Source organism: Fomitopsis serialis (assembly GCF_022376445.1).
Source record: "Fomitopsis serialis strain Sig1Antser10 chromosome Unknown B0H18scaffold_261, whole genome shotgun sequence".
NCBI classification, from domain to species: domain Eukaryota; kingdom Fungi; phylum Basidiomycota; class Agaricomycetes; order Polyporales; family Fomitopsidaceae; genus Fomitopsis; species Fomitopsis serialis.
Genome location: NW_025955221.1, coordinates 1 through 19272, shown reverse-complemented (window position 1 = coordinate 19272; position 19272 = coordinate 1). Strand labels below are relative to the sequence as shown.

The window sequence follows — 19272 nt, the reverse complement described above, 5'->3', positions numbered from 1 at the left end:
GAAACCTGATCTGGACGATAGAGACTACAGAGTGGTTGAGTTGGACAATGGCCTCCGCGCAATACTCGTTCACGACGCAGGAGCGGAGAAAGCGGCGGCATGCTTGACAGTGCAGGTGGGAGCTATGCACGACCCGGTGAGTCCAGTTCTACTCGCTCTCTGATCGGATGTTGACCGCCTCAGGGACGCTGTATAGGATGACATGCCGGGCCTGGCTCATTTCTGCGAGCATATGCTATTGAAGGTATGTCGGCACTCAGAGCCTGTAGCTCATGAGCTGAGCACGGTATTAGGGAACGGAAGCATATCCCGAGGAGAACGACTTCTTCGCAGTATGTTCTCCTTCCTCGCAGCGAGCGTGTTCTGACGAAGTCTGTAGTACATTACTTCGCATGGAGGTAGCAAGAACGCATCTACGTCCGCCAACCAGACCAACTACTGGTTCTCTATCGGTTCCTCTTATCTCTTGGGGCCCTCCCGCGCCTCGCCGCATTCTTCCACTCTCCTCTCTTCACCGAGTCTCTTACGAAGCGGGAGATCTATGCAGTCGATAACGAGCACAGGCGGAACATACAGACTGACAGTCGCAGAGTGTTCATGGTTGACAAGATGCTTGGTACGCCTGGTCATCCTTATACTAGGTTTCAGACGGGGAGCGTGGAGAGTATAACGGAGGCAGCGAGGAAGGAGCTTGGTATAGAGGTCGTACGGGAGACGCGGGAGGAAGGCGACGTGGATGATGAGCAACCTGTGTGGAAGAAGACGCGCGATCGGCTCGTCGAGTGGTGGCGGGAACACTATTGCGCGGGGAGGATGACACTCGCGGTCCTCGGAACAGGTGAGCGGGTTATTATCGAGCAACGATGGACCTCACTGCTCACGGGCACGGACACAGAGTCCCTCGACGAACTCACAAAGTCGGTTGTGTCTTTGTTCTCTCCCGTCAAGAACCTCGGGTTAGATCCCCGACCTGTAATTGCTACACCGCTCTGGGGAGCGTCCGAGATGGGCGTAGGTCACTGTTACATCGCTGATTTATCATTGAATCTCACCACGCATCTAAAAGTCAGTTATCTACATCAAACGGTGAAGGATACCACGGCCCTCACACTGAAGTTCCCACTTCCGGACCAATGGCCACACTATCGCTCCAAGCCCGCTCGTGTGCTAGCGCACCTCCTGGGCCATGAGGGTCCCGGGAGCGTCTGCGCTTACTTGCGGCGAAAAGGGTGGGTCGATCACCGCGCAGTGAGCTCTGGAGTGAGCACGGGGAATCCGAGCGTGCAGTTCCTCCAGGTGAAGTGCCACTTGACCAGGGAGGGATATGGTAAGCCATTCCCCGTGTTTACTGCCTGCAGTCCAACTCACAAGCGTATTATGCCATTGGTCCATTTCCCCAGCCCACTACAAGGAGGTTCTTGCAGTGTTCTACGACTACCTCGCTCTCCTGCGGTCGTCGAACATCGAACCATACCACTTCGATGAGCTCAAGAGGATGTCAGAGATCAATTTCCGCTACGAGGAGAAGACACAACCCCACACCTACGTCGGCTGGCTTGCGCGCGAACTTGCGCATCCGTACCCTTCCTCCCGTGTTCTCAGTGCATCGTCACTTTTCTAGACTGGGACGAGGGAGCGGTTCGGGACCTACTAGATAACTATCTCCTTCCAGAGAAAGGTAGAGCCATCTTGGAAGCCAGAGAGCACCCGGGCGTGGACGGATGGGAGAAGGAGAGATGGTACGGGGTGGAGTATTGTGCGCGAAGGATCGACGCGGATCTATTGCTGAAGGTCGGTTCATTTCTGTCATCAATACCCTACTGCCAACGCTCATGGCATGTCTTCGCAGCCTCGAGGGCCTGGCGGCAACAAGGAGCTATTTCTGCCTGGCCCCAATCAGTTCATTCCAAGAGACCTCTCAGTCGAGAAGTCGGATATCTCGACGGTATGTCGTAGCCATTTGTACTCATTGACGGTGTTACTCAACGTCACCCGCAGCCGGCTCCCGCTCCTATTTGTATATACCGCAGCTCTCTATCCGCGTTGTGGTACAAGAAAGACGACCGGTTCTGGGTACCTAGGGCGTCAGCGAAGATCGACATCCGAAGGTCAGTCTGATCCCTGCATCTGCCCGCGTGAACCTTCTGAAATCGCCATGCCCTATGTCTCGTAGTCCCCTTGCGTATGGCACCCCTCGGCAAGCAATTCTCACGAGGTTCGTCTCGCTTCACCGTTTGTACCTGGTTCGGTCAAACTCATGAAGTGTCAAATTATCAGGATCATCGCCGATCTCGTAGAGGACGCTCTTTCCGAGGTAGCCTACGATGCATACCTCGCAGGCTTCAACTACGACATCACAAATCACAAACGGGGTATCCGAGTGTCCGTCAGTGGATACAGCGACAAACTGGACGTAGTTGTGGGCACTGTCATCCGATATCTCAAGGACTTGCAAGTGGACCCACAGAGGCTGGACGTCGTCAAAGAGCAGGCGAGTGAATGTGAATGGTCCAGTCAAGAAGTATTGCTGATGTCGCGTGGGTCCCAGGTCACTCGTGCGTACGAGAATCACTATCTCGGACAGCCCAGTGATCTGTCTGAGGAGTTCGCGGAGTGGGCAATGACGCACACAGTATGGACACCTGCCGACAAACTACCCGAGATATCTCGTACGTCCTCTTCCTTTGTGAGCCTGAATGTCTGTGATTCTGAGATAGTATCCCTGCCCTAGTTATAAGCGTCGAAGATGTTCAGATACATCACAGGGAGTTTCTCGGGAAAGTGAGCGTGGTGGCGCTCGTAACTGGGAACCTCCGTCCAGAGGTAAGTCTTCCCATGTGCCAATGTGCGAGATCACTCACTAAATGCGCGCTCATGCTTTGCATTATACGCCAGCAAGCTGTGGCAATCGTGAAGTCGGTTGAGGATAGCTTGCGAGCTCGACCATGCCCGTCTAATGAGAGGTTCGAAGATCGCGCTCTAGTTGTCCCCCGGGTAAGTGATTCAGACACAATGGCAAGACGTAAGGAGTCGACTCAAACCTCCGTTCAGGTGCAAACGTCGTCCTCCGACAACAGCATGCCAATACGCAAGAATTGAACAGTAGCCTATCGTACTGTTGTCAATTCGGCGAACTCGCTGATGAGGCATTACGACCCATTGTGATGCTCCTCACCCACATCATGCGCTCGCCCGTTTTTGACCAACTCAGGACTCAAGAACAGCTGGGCTACGTCGTCTCCAGCACTATGTGGGTCGCTGCGACGTCCATGGGCTTCGGCATCAATATCCAGAGCACCCGTGCGCCGTGGTATCTGGAAGAGCGAGTAGACGCCTTCCTCGAGCAGTTCCGAAGCACTCTCGCGGAAATGTCCCAGGAGGACTTCGCGGCCGAGAAGGAGGGGCTGATCGTCAAGCTACTCGAGCGGCCGAAGAACCTGCATGAAGAGACCCTGTCGTTCTGGGCGCAGATTCGCCAGGGGTACTACGATTTCATGCGACGTGCGTTGTATTACATTCTGTGTGCCGGTCGGTGTACTCATCCTCCCCGAAGGACAAAGGGACGCGTCTGCGATCAAAGCTTTGTCACTGGACGAGGTCATCAAGACCTACGACACCTTCGTTCGCCCTTCGACTGGAAGAACGATGCGCAAGAAGCTGTCCGTGCAGCTGGTCTCACAGCAACTGAAGGAGGCGATACCTCTCCGTGAAACCGGCACCGTCTTGACAGACAGCGGTCTGACGGATTACAAGTCGAGCATGGCATGCTATCGCGCGGCAGTCCCTGTGGGCTGCGAGTTTGGTCGCGCGAGGGTGCTGGCGGAGGAGACAGCAAAGCTGTAACGCGAATATGACACGGTTGCGTTATTACACTTATTGGTGCACTATTTGCAGTGAACACAAAGGTTCTTCAACCCTGTGAAACGTAGCTGCAATGGACTGAGACTGCCGCCCGAGTGGTTCGGCGCCGGATGCTCTTGTGCGCGACACCGTACGCGTTCCCGGTAAGTAGCTACCGTCTCTATTGAACTGAGTGAAATATTCACTGTGCGCCACGTACTCACTGGAGTCGACGATTCGAATAGATGGCCGGCGAGCAGACTGCCAATCCTAGGATATGCCTAACTTATGACCTTGTGTTTCATTGGCGTCCCGAGCTCCCTGCAGACAGTCTTTCACACACTGACGGTGACCGTCGTGAGGACAGACGAACATTACAGCAACGATATCAGAGGTTCGCAATGGCCGGTGGGTCCTTGTCATTCAGTCCGAGGCGGATGTACGCACGAGATTAGGGACTACACGAGATCGTTGTTCAGCGGACCGTCTGACCAGCCCCGGACAAGCCCACTGTGTCCCCCCGAGTCGACGAGATTATAACACTCTAGTTCTATCGACGTAGATGTGCGTACGTACGGGTGATACAGACAAGTAAATATGTATGTCTACATTAGATCGAGCAGGACAAGGCTCAGACGGGGACGCCGTGCACAGTCCCCCAGAGCTGCCGGCACGAGCAGCACCGTGACAGCGACCCCGGGAATCCTTCGACTGTCCGGCGCGGCTTCGTCCGTCCAGCCTGCACAGGCGGCCAACTGCCGATTACATCCCCCTCCGCATCCGCTCCTCCTCCCGGACCTCCTCCGCATACACCAGGTCCGGGTCGCGGCCCTTCACCTCCGGCAGCAGGAGCGTGAAGCCCGCGCCGGCGATGCAGCACGCGAAGAAGATCCAGAGCACGTTCGGCGTGCCGATCGAGTCCGTGAGCGAGTTGAACACGAGCGCGGAGATGATCGCGCCCGCCTTCCCGCACGCCGCGGACATCCCGTGCGCGGACGCGCGGAACTTCGTCGGGAAGACCTCCGCGGGGTAGCAGTACGTCGTGCTGTGCCAATGGGAGCGTCAGTGACTGAGGTAGCGGGAGAAACGGGGGACGTACGCGTTTGCACCGAAGTTGAAGAAGAACTGGAGGAAGGCGAAGTTGACGATGAACGCGGCCGTGCCGAGCGTGTAGAACTTGCCCGCGAGGATGCCCACTGCGCACAGCACACATCAGCACCCCCTCCTCGCGTGCGCCCCAGCAATATGTGCACTCACAGAACAGCGCCGCCATCAAGAACCCCTGGATCTGGATCCACTTCCTGCCCAGCCACTCGATCGTCAGGATCGTCACGTAGTACCCCGGCACGAAGCCCAGCGCGGTCACGATCAGGTTCCCGATGCCGATCTTGAACAGCCGCGTCCACGCGGACCCGCTCTTCCCGTCGAACCCGATCTCCTCCAGCACGACGTTCTGGTTCAGGTTGATCCCGTAGAACGCGACGTCGAGCAGGAACCAGCACGCGCACGTCCCGAGCAGCACGCGCAGGTGCCGCCACTCGGAGAAGTAGTGGAAGAACTCCGCCCAGTGGTCCCGCTTCGTCGCGGGCGACGCGTGCACGGCTGCGGCTGCGGCTGCGGCTGCGTTTGCGCTCGGTGCGGGCGAGAGCGAGGCGGGCGAGGGTGTCTCGGAGGAGGCGGGCGCGGGCCGCACGGACTCTTGCACGCCCGGGTCCGCGTCAGCCTTCTTCTTGAGCTCGTCGATCGACTCCGTCTCGGCCTCGACGCCCTTCTGCGACGCCTTGAACCGCCGCGACTCGGGGAGCGTGAGCCGCTGGTACAGCGTGCCGAACGCGGGCACGAGCGACAGCCCGACGAGGATCCGCCACACTGCGCGCGAGCAGGATCAGCGTCACGTAGACCGGACCGGACCGCGAATACGCACCGCCGTCGACCTTGGACGTCTCGCCCTTGACCTCCATGATGTGGTGGAAGCACGCGAGCACGATGATCACCATCAGGCTCCCGACGAGCGAGCCCCAGCCCTGGTTCGCGAAGATGTACGAGAGGAGCGTGCCGCGCCGGCGGAGGTTCGAGCGGTCCGTCGCGACGGACGCAGACATGGGATAGTCACCCCCGATTCCTATCCCGAGGATGATGCGCCAGATGGAGAGCCAGAGAATGCTCCCGGTTGCGGAGAGGTCGCCTGGAGGAAGATGTCAGCACGGATTGGACGACGGGCGTGTGGGCATCGGCTGGCGCTGCACAAGCAAGGGTGCGCGGCGGACGTTTCGGTGTGCCAGGCGGGTTACCAACAGCGGGATCTCATACGAGCCGTCGTAACCGAACATGGCACTTGACGGTCGCCCGAGAGATGAGTAGCATCCAGACACAGGCAACTCAGGTGCCCTCTTCCAGTGCGGTCCGTAGACCCCTGAGAAAAAGCCTGTACAACCACGCATCCCATGGAACACGCGCCATGAACGCCGAGCCACGAAGGCCAGATCCTGCAGCTTGCAGATCAGGCATCGCGAGTTACATCGGGGAGCCACCGTTGACTTGCCCGAATTAACGACGGACGCTGGCATGAGACACGACCGCCAAGCGCATCCTCAGGGTGCGCCTTTAGCGCTCGAGCAAACCTCACGATCCGCAGCGCACTCTTGACCGCAGGCGAGGCGATACGTGCATATACGAAATGCACTCACCAGTGGGGTCGGATATCGAGAAGATGGTTGCGAATATGATGATGATCAACTCCTTTCCGTCTGCGACGCACCCAGAGTGAGGAACGGCGAGCCCGAACGGGCACACGAGCACTCACAGACAGCTTTCCGCCCGAAGGTGTCGGCGGCGTAGCCGAAGCCGAACTGGCCGACGACGGAGCCGATGTTGGCGGAGGCCTTGAGGAAGCCCTGGAGCCCGGAGGGGATGGCGGCGCCCCCGTAGAGGCGGTACTGGAGCATGGTCGCCACGGGCTGCGGGTGGTCGTGTGAACAACACAGAGGAGGGGTCAGCGCGGACAGGGAAACGCACGTTGATGATGAAGAGGTCATAGGCGTCGAGGAAGAAGCCGACCTAAGACGGGAGACTGGTGAGCGGCGGCCACGAAAGTAGCGAGAAGGCAGGACGCACGCCGGCGATGCCGAGGAGCTTGCACTCCCTGGAGTTGAGGAGGAAAGGGTAGCGGCCCTCGTCCTCGCGCTCGTAGTCCTCGAGCCCGCCCTTGATGTTGTTTTCTTTTTCGGAGACGGGCATGGCTAGCACCGCGGAGGCAAAGGTGAATAAAAACGTTAGCGGTTGCGCAGAGAGGGGGTATCGGCGGTGGGCGGTGGGAGAGGACGTTAAGTACAGGTGGGGTGTGGCGGTGGAGAGGAAGAGGACATACCGACAGTCGAGCGACGCACGTTTGCGGTGGGCGGTGGAGGAGCTCGAGCGACCCAGCAGCCGGCGGCGGCGAGTGGAGATCCGGCGCCTATGCGATCTTCTCATTTATCGCATCCCATCACTCCGCGCCATATCACGTGCATGCGTCGGGCCCGATCACTAGGCGCGCCGACCCGCCCTTCTCACCCGCCGCCCCTGTTCAAGAGCCGGTGTTATCCCACGAATGCCTCCTCTAGTGCGCACCGAGAACCCTGGAGGCGTCACTGTGTGAAGTACGTGCGCAGGTAAGCCGTTTCAAAAATACCACTAGTGGCGGTGTGCTACTGCATCGACAAATTACAGCCGTCGCATTTGTACGCACACGCGCTGCCAGTGTGCATCCCAGAGATGGCCAAGAAAGTTCTCGAGCCGAGAACATGAGAAATGAAAGCGTTCACTCAGCGTCACCATCCCGCAAAACATGTCCGGGCTCAGATCTGCCTGACAAGCGACACCCTCAGCGACCTCACTCACGGTCAGATCGCCCCAGGCTACGTTTGCCCGAGCCTATCACTGATGCCTACCAGTACAGCCCACCCGCCATCACGACGAAGAGACATCGCTCTCGCGAAGCGGACGGCGCGACGAACGTTCGACCGTACCATACGGTTGCCGGCCTCGCTCGCATCGACGCGGACACAGCTTCTCGCCTTGCTGGGCTCCTCGGAGAGCAAGACCGGTATGGTATGTTTGATGCTTGCGCTACGCCCGGCAGTCTGGTCGCTCTGAATTTCTTTCGTCGCACATTGAGTTGCTTCAAGATCCGGGTCTCTTGCGCGTGTACATCATCAACCGAGGTGGGCTACTACGTGAAATAGGCACCCTACGATGCGTGGATCCCTCGTGTGCGACACAGTAGCGCATCACGCCCCGCACGAGCTGTCGACGCGGAAGCAAAATCAACCCAATCTGACAGGGCCAGACCGGATCACCATCCACGCGCCACCGCCACCCGCTTCTAGCCAGCGACACCAGCTCGCCCCACACTGGCTCCCCCCACGCACGTTCGTCGGTCCAGAACCGCCGCCGCTTGGGGTGCGCGCGGGGACAGCTTCGTGTGGCGGGCTTCTCTCCTGCGCGCAACCACCGACGGCCGACCCGTTTGTGTATTGTTACCCAGCGAGACTGCTGCTCTGGAACGGGCGCGGACGACTCGCCGTCCGCAGGGTCCCCGTCTGTCTAAGCTCTTGGGTCAAGTCCTCCGCGCTTCGCGCCCCGCACTAGTTCTGGGGCCTGAAGGCCTGAAGGCCTGACAGAAAGCACCCACAACCCTATGTCATCGCTCTCCCCTGCTCGCTGGAATTCTCGCGTTCTCGCCGGCACTGAGCGAGACACAGTCACAGGCCTGCCACGTAAACCGACGGTCTCCCCGCGCTCCTATCAAGCCTTCCCCACCTGGACATCCAACCCAGGTTCTGTGCAGTCGTTCGGACAGAGTCGCCTCTGCAGAGGAGCAGCACCCGTACTACTATGTCCCCCTCCAAGCACTCCTTCCAACGCCTCACACAAGTTCGCGACGCCATCGGCGGACTGGTTTCTGCGACGTCTGCTGGAGCGCACGGAACGTGCATGACCTGTATTGGTGCTGGCTTGCATCCCTGAGACACGGTACGCTGTACCTGGACCCAGAGCCACCGGGGGCGGGCGGGTCTCCCGGGGCTACACTCCAAGCGCTGAAGGTGTTACTATGACCGGGGTGCTACGGCTCGTACAGCTCTGGCTCGGCAGCCTACTGGCATGCCAGGGATACTTCCGGCTCGGCGGCTCATGCTGTCGACGTTTCTTCAAGTGCCACCCATGTAGGCAGATTTCCGACTCTTAGTGACTGATGGAACCGCTCAGCGAAGTCGCAGCCTGAGTTCAGTCGAAGGAAACCGGGGAGGACAAAGCCCAATTCGTTGCAGGACGTCCGTGTCCCCAGACCTGGTTGATACGGTGTGTATGTACGTACCGAGGAGTCGCTCACACATGGGATGGCTATATAATCCATAAGCTGCCACCAGCAGGCGCGATCACTGGCAGCCATACGCTAGACTTGCGCTAGACCGTGACGCGTTGACGATCTTATGATCCTGTCCGAGGCTGCGGTGCTTTGGCAGCTATAAGAAACTACGACGTATGTAAGTACGACGAGAAAGTAGATTCGCGGTCAGGTGACGGGCGCCATTGCGTTCTTCCAAGTTTGCTCGCAGCCACGTAGTCACTACGCCATCGGCACCGTTTCCTACGTTCATGCTGGACCCTGCAGGGCAGTCGTCCCGTTTGTCGTGGTGAACTGACCAGAGGGCGCTGGAGCCTGCCAGTCAAGGAGTCGATTGGCGCTCTGGCGTCACTGATCCACTGACTCGTCGCCCGCTGACGGCGGTTGGTTGGCGGGTCCTTCTCCTCCTCCTCCTTGGCCTTACATAGGCTCACACCACATATAATTATCACTGTTCTGCGTAGCGATGCCCAAACTGGACGCGGACGAGGTTGCGGCCTTCACAGGGCACTCCCGCCTCACTAACCCTACCACACGCGTCTTCGACGCCCTACCGCCCGAACTTGCAGACCGCGTCCCATGGGATGTCTGCGACCACATCATCTCCTCGCTCGTCGGCGACCAGGACGCCCTATGCAGGCTCGCCCTCGTCTCGCGCGCGTGGAACGAGCGAGCCACCGCCGTGCTGTTCTCCGACGTCACCATCCGGAGCAGCATAATGCTGGACTCGCTCGCCCGTCTGGCGGTCCAGGACCCTCGCGTCCGCGCGCACCTCGCAAAGACCAGGATGCTCCGGCTGCGCCAGAGGACCGCCCAGGAGAAGGCGACCGCCTTCGTGCACGCGGTGCCGCTCGTCCTCGGGACCCTGCTGCCCGGCCTGCGGTGCGTCAAGATGGAACACTGCCCGAAGACCGCGGTCCATCCTACCTTCTTCATCTCGCTCCCTGTGTTCAAGTCCGTGACGTCGCTCAAACTGTGTTTCTTCCTCTTGCACAGTTTCTCTGAGCTGCGGCGCATCATCTGCGCCTTCCCGCAGCTGCGCACGCTCAGCATCCACTACGCGAACGTGCTCCAAAGCACCACGAGAAGAACCGCACTCGCGAATGCTCACAGCCTCGATCGCGCTCTCCCTCGCTCGTCGGTGAAGCTGGAGTATCTGAGTCTCGGGTGGGACATGCCCGCCTCGCTTGCGAGTGAGCTCGTAGACTGGCTCGTAGGCTCGTCTGCCTTGGATGCCCTCTCGATGATGGAGCTCTACCTGCGCGAGCCAGAGCGTATGCCGCTCATGAACCGCCTGCTCGAGGCTGCCGGCTCTTCGCTTCTATGGCTGCGCGAGGTATACTGGGACGTCGACACTGGTGCGCAGGATGTCTTGGCTGTTCCGTGAGTCGTCTATCATTTGTCACTGACCTGATCATCCCGCCGTCATCCAGACCTGAAGCTGCACTGCGCCCTCACTCCCAACACCAACCTCCAGTCGATCGAGGTCAACCTCGGCTCGACCTCGTGGGCCGGCGCAGCCCTCGAGCTCCTCACCTTCCTGCAGACCGTCCAGAGCACGCAGCTCCAGCGCCTCCGCATCTGGATCCAGTCCTCCAAACCCTGGACGCCAGAGGGCGAGCACCCAGACAGCATGCACAGCGCAGGCAGCTTCCGCGTGTTACACGCGGAGCTGGCGCGTAAAGCCTTCGACGCCTTGCAGAGCGTCAGGGTCGTCGTGACGGTGCACTACGACGATGAGCGGTGGGACCGTCTGGCCGCTGATGCGGCCGCGGACAACATCGTCACCGGGATACGGGTCCTGCTTGCGCCGTGGGATGCACGAGGGGTTCTGGAGACCGTCAGAATGGAATGGAGGGACAGGCCTGTGTGAGTCCCGGGCGTGCGCATGCTCCTCTGCATAGGGCTGACTGATGGTTTAAACAGGGACTGACCCACGTACGCATGGACCCTGACCTCGGGCGCACATTCAGACTTGACAATCAGAGCAGGACATGGAAAATTTGTCGAGCGCATGTTGTATGTAAGGCTTCTTGTCGCCTAACCAGTTCATCGCCACACTTGTCTAGGGCTATAGAAATGCCAGTGGTCGTACGCGCCGGCGTGGCGCGCAATGCACAAATCCCATTCCGGGCTCGTTGAGCGGAACGAGGTGCCAGTTCCCCGCGCATAAGGACTAGTGCGCGTGCCGGACATTCGATGGCCTTGGTTCAATGGTGCAACAACACCATACGTGCGGCTGCGTTTACGGGCACTGGAAATTCCTCGGACTCACCGCCTCTCTGCTCCAGTCATGGGTGGACACGACCAGCCTCCGGTACACCGTTGCATTCCGCGCGAAACATCCGCCTTTCACGACGTGGCATTTCCGAATGGGGCTCAGATGAGTGCAAGCGACGTAGAACCGGCACGCCTTCCTATCGGCAATGACGCAGGTCATTTCTCGGTGAGTAGCACACCCCGAGCCGGTGATCGTCCAGTATGGCCACTGACTAAGGCTATCTGCAGAATCTGTAAGCCCAAGGATCGTATTACATATGTCTGTCGTTGAGAGAACGAGCTGAGTGAGCGCGACAAGACCCACTGGTGCGCCGCTATACCCTTCACGCTGTCATGTCCACCGCTGACTTTGCCGTACTAGTATACTGGCGCTGTTAAGCAACTTGTCAGCAAAACGGCGGTCACTGACACCTAGCTCCTGCAATCGGCAAGGATTGCTGAGATTAGTTTGACTAATTCACGGTGGAACGTACCGTACGCGCCGCGAGGGAATAGTCCGGACGTAGATAAGGACCGCAGGGCAACGACGGCACCATCCCCAACATCCCATCGAAACGCTCTCTTTGCTCTGCACACAATGGTCGAATTCAAGGGCTACGCACTTACCAGTGAGCCATGACCGCAGCCGACCCGCACGCAACGTTCCCACTGACCACCCCCATCCCACAGACACCGACGGGCCTGACGCCTGGAAGTCCCTCGAAGTTGTCTCCTTCGAGCCCAAGAAGTTTGAGGAGGACGACGTCGAGCTCGCCATCACGCACTGCGGCGTGTGCGGCTCCGACGTGCACATCCTCCGCCAGGGCTGGGGCAGCGTGCCGTACACGCCCATCGTCTGCGGCCACGAGGTCGTAGGGAAGGTCACCCGCGTCGGATCGAAGGTCACGGAATTCAAGGTCGGCGACCGCGTGGGCCTGGGCGCGGTGGTGGACAGCTGTGGGCACTGCCGCAGGTGCCAGTCGGGCAACGAGCAGTATTGCCCAGAGGTGACGCAGACTGTGGTAAGTGACGCCCTCAATGCAGATCGGACGGATTCTGTCGCTCATGCTGACCGAACTGCCATGCGCGTAGAACGCCCGTCACCGCGACGGAACGCCTGTGCAGGGTGGGTTCGCCACCGCCATTCGCGCTAATGAGCGAGCCGTGTTTGCGATCCCAGACGGGATTGAGTCCAAGGACGCGGCGTCAATGTTTTGTGGCGGCGTGACTGTGTTCTCGCCGATGCGCAGGAGCAACATCGGGCCAGGGTCGAAGGTTGGCGTGATCGGTATAGGAGGCCTCGGGCACTATGCCATCCTGTTCGGTAAAGCGCTTGGCGCGGAGGTGTATGCGTTCACGCATAGCCCCAGAAAACGCGAGGACGCGAAAAAGCTCGGTGTAGACTTTGTCGTCGACACCGGCGTCGAGGTACATACGTGTTCTGCCCGTATACTTATGACAAAGTGGAACTTACGTTCTTTCCGGATTTTTGCAAATAGGACTTTCAGAAGCCGTATTTCGACACGCTCGACATGATCATCTCGACCACCAACGTCTTCCGGCCAGGCATTTCCTTCTCCACGTACACGAGCATGCTCACCGTCAACGGCAAGTTCGTCAACGTCGGCCTTCCCAACAGCGACCAGGCCATGCCGCCGCTCCAGGCATTCGACATGCTCACGAGCGGAGCCTTCATCGGTGGCTCGTACGTCGGCAGCAAGACCGACTGCTACGAGATGTTGAAGGTTGCCGTCGAGAAGGGCGTGAAGCCGTGGATCCAGGAACTACCTATGCGGGATTATAAGATTGCTCTCGAGGCGGTACACAACGGGGACGTGCGATACCGATACGTGTTGACGCAGGACATTGTGCCAGTACCGTAGGTACTTCGCAACGCATATGATGTAGCCAACCAGTGAGCGGTCGGCTGGAATTTGTGCTTGTGCTTGTAAATTTAGCTTACTACCATTGACGGTCGATGACGCGGGACTACGTCGGGCGACTACAGTAAAATAAGATACTGCGGTCAATGAGCTAACCATGGGGCTCGCAGGTCAAGTATGTATACGCACCATTATCACAATCCCAGGTCGCGGAGGTATCGCGAGTCAAGCACAACAGTGCGACGACCGGTCACCATTGATTGACAGCACCAATAGCCGAGTCATCGTCGGTGAAATTATTCACTGTGAAGAATCATGTACAAGAGATTGAGCTGAAGTCTCGCACTGCAAGTACGCACGGTGTACTTATTCAGAGAAGACGAGGACCAGCAACTTAGCAAGAGCCAGCAAGGACCACGTCCGTCCCACTTGTACACGCGTAAGCGCCCTATTTCTATTTGGGCTCTGGCAGTGGCAGCTGTGCCAGTGAGAAGACAACGACCACGTGCGCACACCGTCTACTCATCATGTTCTGCATGATGATAATGATATGTATGTAATTTCGAATGCCGTGATTGCCTACTCGACCGGCACGAGATCCTGCTTCAACACATAACGGTAGCGCACGTCTCCATTATGCACCCCCTCGAGCGCGGTCTTGTACTCGCGCATCGGCAGCTCCTGCACCCACGGCTTCACACCCTTCTCCGCCGCAACCTTGAGCATCTCGTTGACGTCGCGCTTGCTGCCGACGAGGGAGCCGCCAACGAACGTGCCGTTCCAGAGGATGTCGGACGCCTGCAGGGAGGGCATGTCCTTGTCGGCGTCGGGCAGGCCGACGTTGACGAACTTGCCGCACGGCGTGAGCATGCTTGTGTAGGTGAAGTAGGTGACGCCCTTTGGGAAGACGTTCGTCGTCGAGATGATCAGATCGAGCGTGTCGAAGTAGGGCTTCTGATAGTCCTGTAGCAGAGAATCGCAAGACGTCAGTTGGTCGGCAGGCGGTGCAATGAGCGCTAGAACATACCTCGACTCCAGTGTCGACCACAACATCCGCGCCGAGCTTCTTCGCATCCTCCTGCTTATTCGGGCTGTGCGTGAAGGCGTACACCTTCGCGCCCAATGCCTTCGCGAACAGGATGGCATAGTGACCAAGACCCCCGATGCCGATCACGCCGACCTTCGTTCCCGGCCCGATGTGGTTCCGCCGCAGTGGCGAGAAAACTGTGACGCCACCGCAAAGCATCGAGGCAGCATCCTTGGATTCGATCCCCTCGGGAATGGCGAACACGAAGCGCTCGTCGACGCGGATGGCGGTAGCAAACCCGCCCTGCACGGGGGTCCCGTCAGGGAAACGGCTGTTCTGCGGGACACGAACTACTAGTCAACGGACTGGCACGCGGGCGGAGTCAGAACGACATGGGACGTACCACAGCGCTGACAGAGGCAGTGCAGTACTGCTCGTTGTCGTGCGTGCACCTGTTGCACGTCCCACAGCTGCCCACCTTCGCGCCCACGCCGACGCGATCGCCGGCCTTGAACTCCGTGACCTTCGGGCCGACGCGGACGACCTTGCCGACGATCTCATGCCCGACGACGAGCGGCGTATATGCGACATCCCCCCAGCCCTGTCGCAGGATGTGCACGTCGGAGCCGCACAGGCCGCAGTGCGTTATGGCGAACTCGACGTCGGTGTCCTCGAATTTCTTTGGCTCGAATTCGACCACCTCGAGCGAGTTCCACGCGGCGCGATCAGCCTCTGCGCAGTGCGGACGAGCAGTTAGTGAGGCGGACGGGAGGGGACAGGAGGGCCAAGCTTACTGGTGAGTGCGTATCCCTTGAATTCGACCATCGTGGGAGGGAGGGGTATCTGAGTAAAGCCTTGCGAAGCTGGACATGGTCTCTATATAATACCAGGACTCCGACGTCTGTCACCATATATAGTTTCGCCTGGTGCGGATTCTAAGATAACATACGTCATTGACTAGCCATAGTTTTCTGCGAAGGACAGCGGTTTTATGCAAGCTTGATGCCTGTCGATCGTGGGTCGTCGAAGGTCGTCGATGACGCGAGTCGGCCAATTGCGGAGTAGGGACACACTGCTTTCCTCCTTCAATTGTCGACGGGCTACTGAGTGAGTGGGTCAGAAGCAGAAGGCCAAGGCAGCGCAGGCGAAGGTATGAACGATGAAGCGGAGACAACAACGGAAGGTACGGCCGTTCAAGTTACGGTTATCACACCATTACGTTTTCCGTGATACTTCCGCCCCCGGTCCAGCACTCACAATATTGAACCATGTGATACCACGGAAGCCCTAAGGACAAGTATGAATCCGGCCGTCCTTTGCGCGAACGTTCTGACTATGGAAGCAATTGGGAATGCAAATCGCTGGCAGGAGGCTTGGAAAGAAAGAGAGGGCTTGTGGTATGGAAAAACGGACGGTCCTGGACGTGGGTCCTCGGCGGATGAACTCTGAGCCTCTCTGAGCACTGTGGCCTGCTTACGCAACACGTCGAAGCTGTACGTATAACTAAATGTGTGTAAGTCGTCGAGGGAGTGAGGTAGACGAGTCACCAACTTTGAAGTTTACAACTTCGATTTGCATAGCTGTGGTGATCAAGTTGGGATGAGTATTCTTCAGCAGTGCATAACCTCGCGACTAGATCGTAGACGCATCTACGAGGTCGGATGGAGAATGTGTGCCATGGGGACGTGCGCGCCAGCACTTCCCACGCCACAAACGCGTTGACGCGTGACTCTGAATTCGAACGCGAGCACGTCTCTGAGTTTTGCACTTGCACCGAACCGCCGCACACACTCTCACAACGACGACGCTACGTTGACCTCTGTTTTACAGGGCTTCGTCATTGTAGCTATCCCTGTCAAACGACTTTTAGCGCCATCGAATAGAGCACAACCTTTCGGCGTCATCGACTCATCAGGTACCCACTGGCGTACCGCGTCAATCTGAAGTCGACTCGATGACAGGATACGACATAAGCTCAAGCGAATCTCGGATGTCGACCGAATCCGTCAAGCTACCTCGAGACTGAGAAGTCTCCCCTAGGACGCTCAGGGCTTCGCAATAAATGTGGAAGGTTGGTTGTGATCTGCATCCTGAACGAATTCGAAGGCAGCGGGGCTGTCCGAGGCGTCCGCACACCAGAACGATTCTCGTTGTGTCGACGCTGACGTCCTGAATGCTCCCTCTCTCTGTCTACGAGCTAGCTCACCCCAAGCTCACAGGCTCTCTGTCGCCCGCAATGGGGAAGCGACGAACTGCACCGATCGCGCCGCACGCGCCGTAAGCTTACCTCCAGCTTAAGTCAAGCTCGCGGCGGGCTCACGCGTCTGCGCCGCCCGAAGCGCGTCATCCCATTCATCGTCACTCCCACACTTCCCGCCTCGTCATGAAAAGTTGACTGCCAGTTGGTCATCAGTCTCGATCTAGGTCTAAACGGCGCTGCGCGCGGGTTTGTGTAGAACCTGAGCTGTTCATATATACATATAGCTTCCGAGCGAGTCCGCGCGAAAGGTACATATGTAAGTGCTCCTGATCAGATTGCGCGACAAAAGCGATGGCAGACTGCCAGCGATGGACACTCAGGGAGTTGAACCCCAGTCAAAACTGACCCGAATTCAAAAGAATTTGAGCGAAGTAGTACTAATACCTGTCAACGAGAGCTAAGAGAAAAGAATTGTACCGATAGAAATCTAATTGAATCGATGTATCCCCGCCCTTGTGGAGCTCAAGTGAATCCAGTCTCGCGAAACTCGCCGCATCTCTCTTTCATTTCCCCGTGTGTCACTCTTTCCGCGTTCCGACGTGCAATTTGCGACTGAAGGGCTTTGCGTGCAAGCACCAGTCGCGGTTGAGTCGCGGTCTCGTGATCTGTGTCTCGTTAATTTTCGATCGATTTGCCGCTCTCTTCTACACATCCCTCCCTTTGCTGTCGAATCGAATCCCATTATCCTGTCTTTCCGACAAGTGTGCAATGCCGACCCAAAACGACAAAGTTCGAGTTGAGTGCACCTGCCTCGAGAAATGCAAAGGGAGCAGATTAGTTGCACCAAGCACGTTCGGCCTACACAAAATCTTCCGCGACCGCGAGAACCCATTGCCCAACTTTGAAGAGTTTGCACAAGCCCACACTGCTCGTGCTGCTGCAAACCGTCACGAAGGACCTTCCATTCAAGTCCCATCGCGCCGTACAGCAGGCGAAGCTGCACTTCAAGATGGTGTAACACCGCTCTCTTCGAAGAGACGCCGGGATGATACGGAGGATATCGAAGGGCATGGGAGGGACGATGTTGGAGTGTCGCAGTCGGTACGTGCAACCCACCATAGGTCAGGGCAATCATTGAACTTGCCTGAACTGGCTCATAGGCTGCATCAATTCGCGACCTGGGAGGACGAACATTGGGTGGCGCAGGGACAAGCGAGTCTGCGAAATCAATGGGGGCTATGGTATGTTTAGAACTACTCTTGCTAGCATGCAATTTCTAATTGTCATGCAGTCTCTCGAGGCGTCTGGCCATGCGGATGGTGCCCGCGCAACCGGGAGCATGGATATACCTCATGTTCACGAGCCTGGGGTTCCTGCGGACCATGCGCATGCAGACGAGAACATGGACCCCGCCGCGATGCGCGCAGGGAGCCCGGAGATCCAGAACCCGCATGAGGCAGGACTCGGAGATCACGCCGGCATGCAGGACGTAAACCCGGATCAGCCTGAAGCAGGGAATGTGGACATGCAGCCGGACGATGCCAACCCCGCCGACGAGCCAGAAGAATACATCGCACATCTAGACGACCTCCGTCACAGTATCGCCTTTATTGATGGTCTGAAGTCTGCGACGCACACAAACGGCCCTCTGGATGAGGAGACAGTCGAGCGCCTGCGCCATCCGCCACAACATGAGGTCTGTCTTGCGGACGCGGACATTCTCAAGTCGTTGGGGCTATACATGGAGCTTCAGAATAGCTCACAGAGCACCTACACATCGGTCCGCGACGTACTTTACAAACGTTATCCGGAAGACAAGACACTGTCACTGTACGAGGTCGAGAAGAAAATCGCCGAGCTGACTGGTGTTGTCCCGGTGCTCACGGATATGTGCCCTGGGACTTGCATCGCATACACGGGCCCCTTTGCCGAACTCGAGTCCTGCCCTCACTGTGGTGAGCCCCGTTACGACCAGGAGAAACTCAGACGCAGCGGTGGGAAAGAGAAGGCGGCCTCTCGCCGCTTCTCGACTATCCCCATCGGTCCCCAATTACAAGCCTTGCGACGCTCTCCGCAGGGTGCACGCGCTGCTCGCTATCGCCGCGAGCAGACCGAGAAGATCCTATCGCAGCTTCGCGAGACTGGTGGCCATCTCCCTGTGCGCGACGATATCCTACATGGCGAGGACTACGAGCCCATTCAGCCGTCTTACCGAAGGGTATCGGACGGCCGACATGTCGTCTCGCGAAACATGATGGGGTGGGCCGACGTCGGCCGACCAAAAACGTCTCACCGAAGAGGATGGGGTCGGCCGAGCTCAAGGCGGGCAAGGCGGCGTTTTAGTATATTGACCTGTAGACGAGTGGGAATGGTTCTGAATGTATTTCCTACGATCAAGGTACCATTAGAGGTTCTATTGACACGATCTAGAAGCTGGTAGCCATTAATACACCGTTGACCGCCTTGACTGACCGAACCCCATCCAACGCCCGACCGTCGGTTGGATGGCCCCATTGGCCGAGCACCGTTCTGAGCCAACCGATCAATGTAGCTCACGAAACATCATACGTGTCCCGACGGTGGGCTGAGGGGGATTTTCACCCGACCGCCGTCTTAATCCCGCCGACCGTCGTGGCCCATCCAACGTCATACGTGCCCCGACGGTCGGCTGAGGGGG

At 58.2% G+C, this 19272-nt stretch overlaps 3 protein-coding genes across 3 annotated transcripts; 2 read left to right on the top strand and 1 right to left on the bottom strand.

Annotated features, from left to right (window-relative positions):
• Positions 1–12083: 12083 nt before the first annotated feature.
• On the top strand, positions 12084–13368 carry B0H18DRAFT_1088640 (GroES-like protein; the record flags this gene model as incomplete). Its single annotated transcript, XM_048032242.1, has 4 exons — positions 12084–12114; positions 12176–12507; positions 12578–12913; positions 12985–13368. The coding sequence occupies 4 exons, from the start codon at positions 12084–12086 to the stop codon at positions 13366–13368; spliced, it is 1083 nt and encodes a 360-aa protein (XP_047885310.1).
• A 579-nt stretch (positions 13369–13947) lies between these two features.
• Positions 13948–15220, bottom strand: B0H18DRAFT_890813 (GroES-like protein; the record flags this gene model as incomplete). Its single annotated transcript, XM_048041313.1, has 4 exons — positions 13948–14331; positions 14396–14745; positions 14795–15127; positions 15190–15220. The coding sequence occupies 4 exons, from the start codon at positions 15218–15220 to the stop codon at positions 13948–13950; spliced, it is 1098 nt and encodes a 365-aa protein (XP_047885309.1).
• Positions 15221–18120: 2900 nt separating this feature from the next.
• B0H18DRAFT_890784 (uncharacterized protein) lies at positions 18121–18510 on the top strand (the record flags this gene model as incomplete). The annotated part of the gene is made up of 1 exon (XM_048041312.1): positions 18121–18510. A coding segment is annotated over one exon (390 nt), but the record flags the coding sequence as incomplete, so codon positions are not given.
• Between the last annotated feature and the right edge of the window lie 762 nt (positions 18511–19272).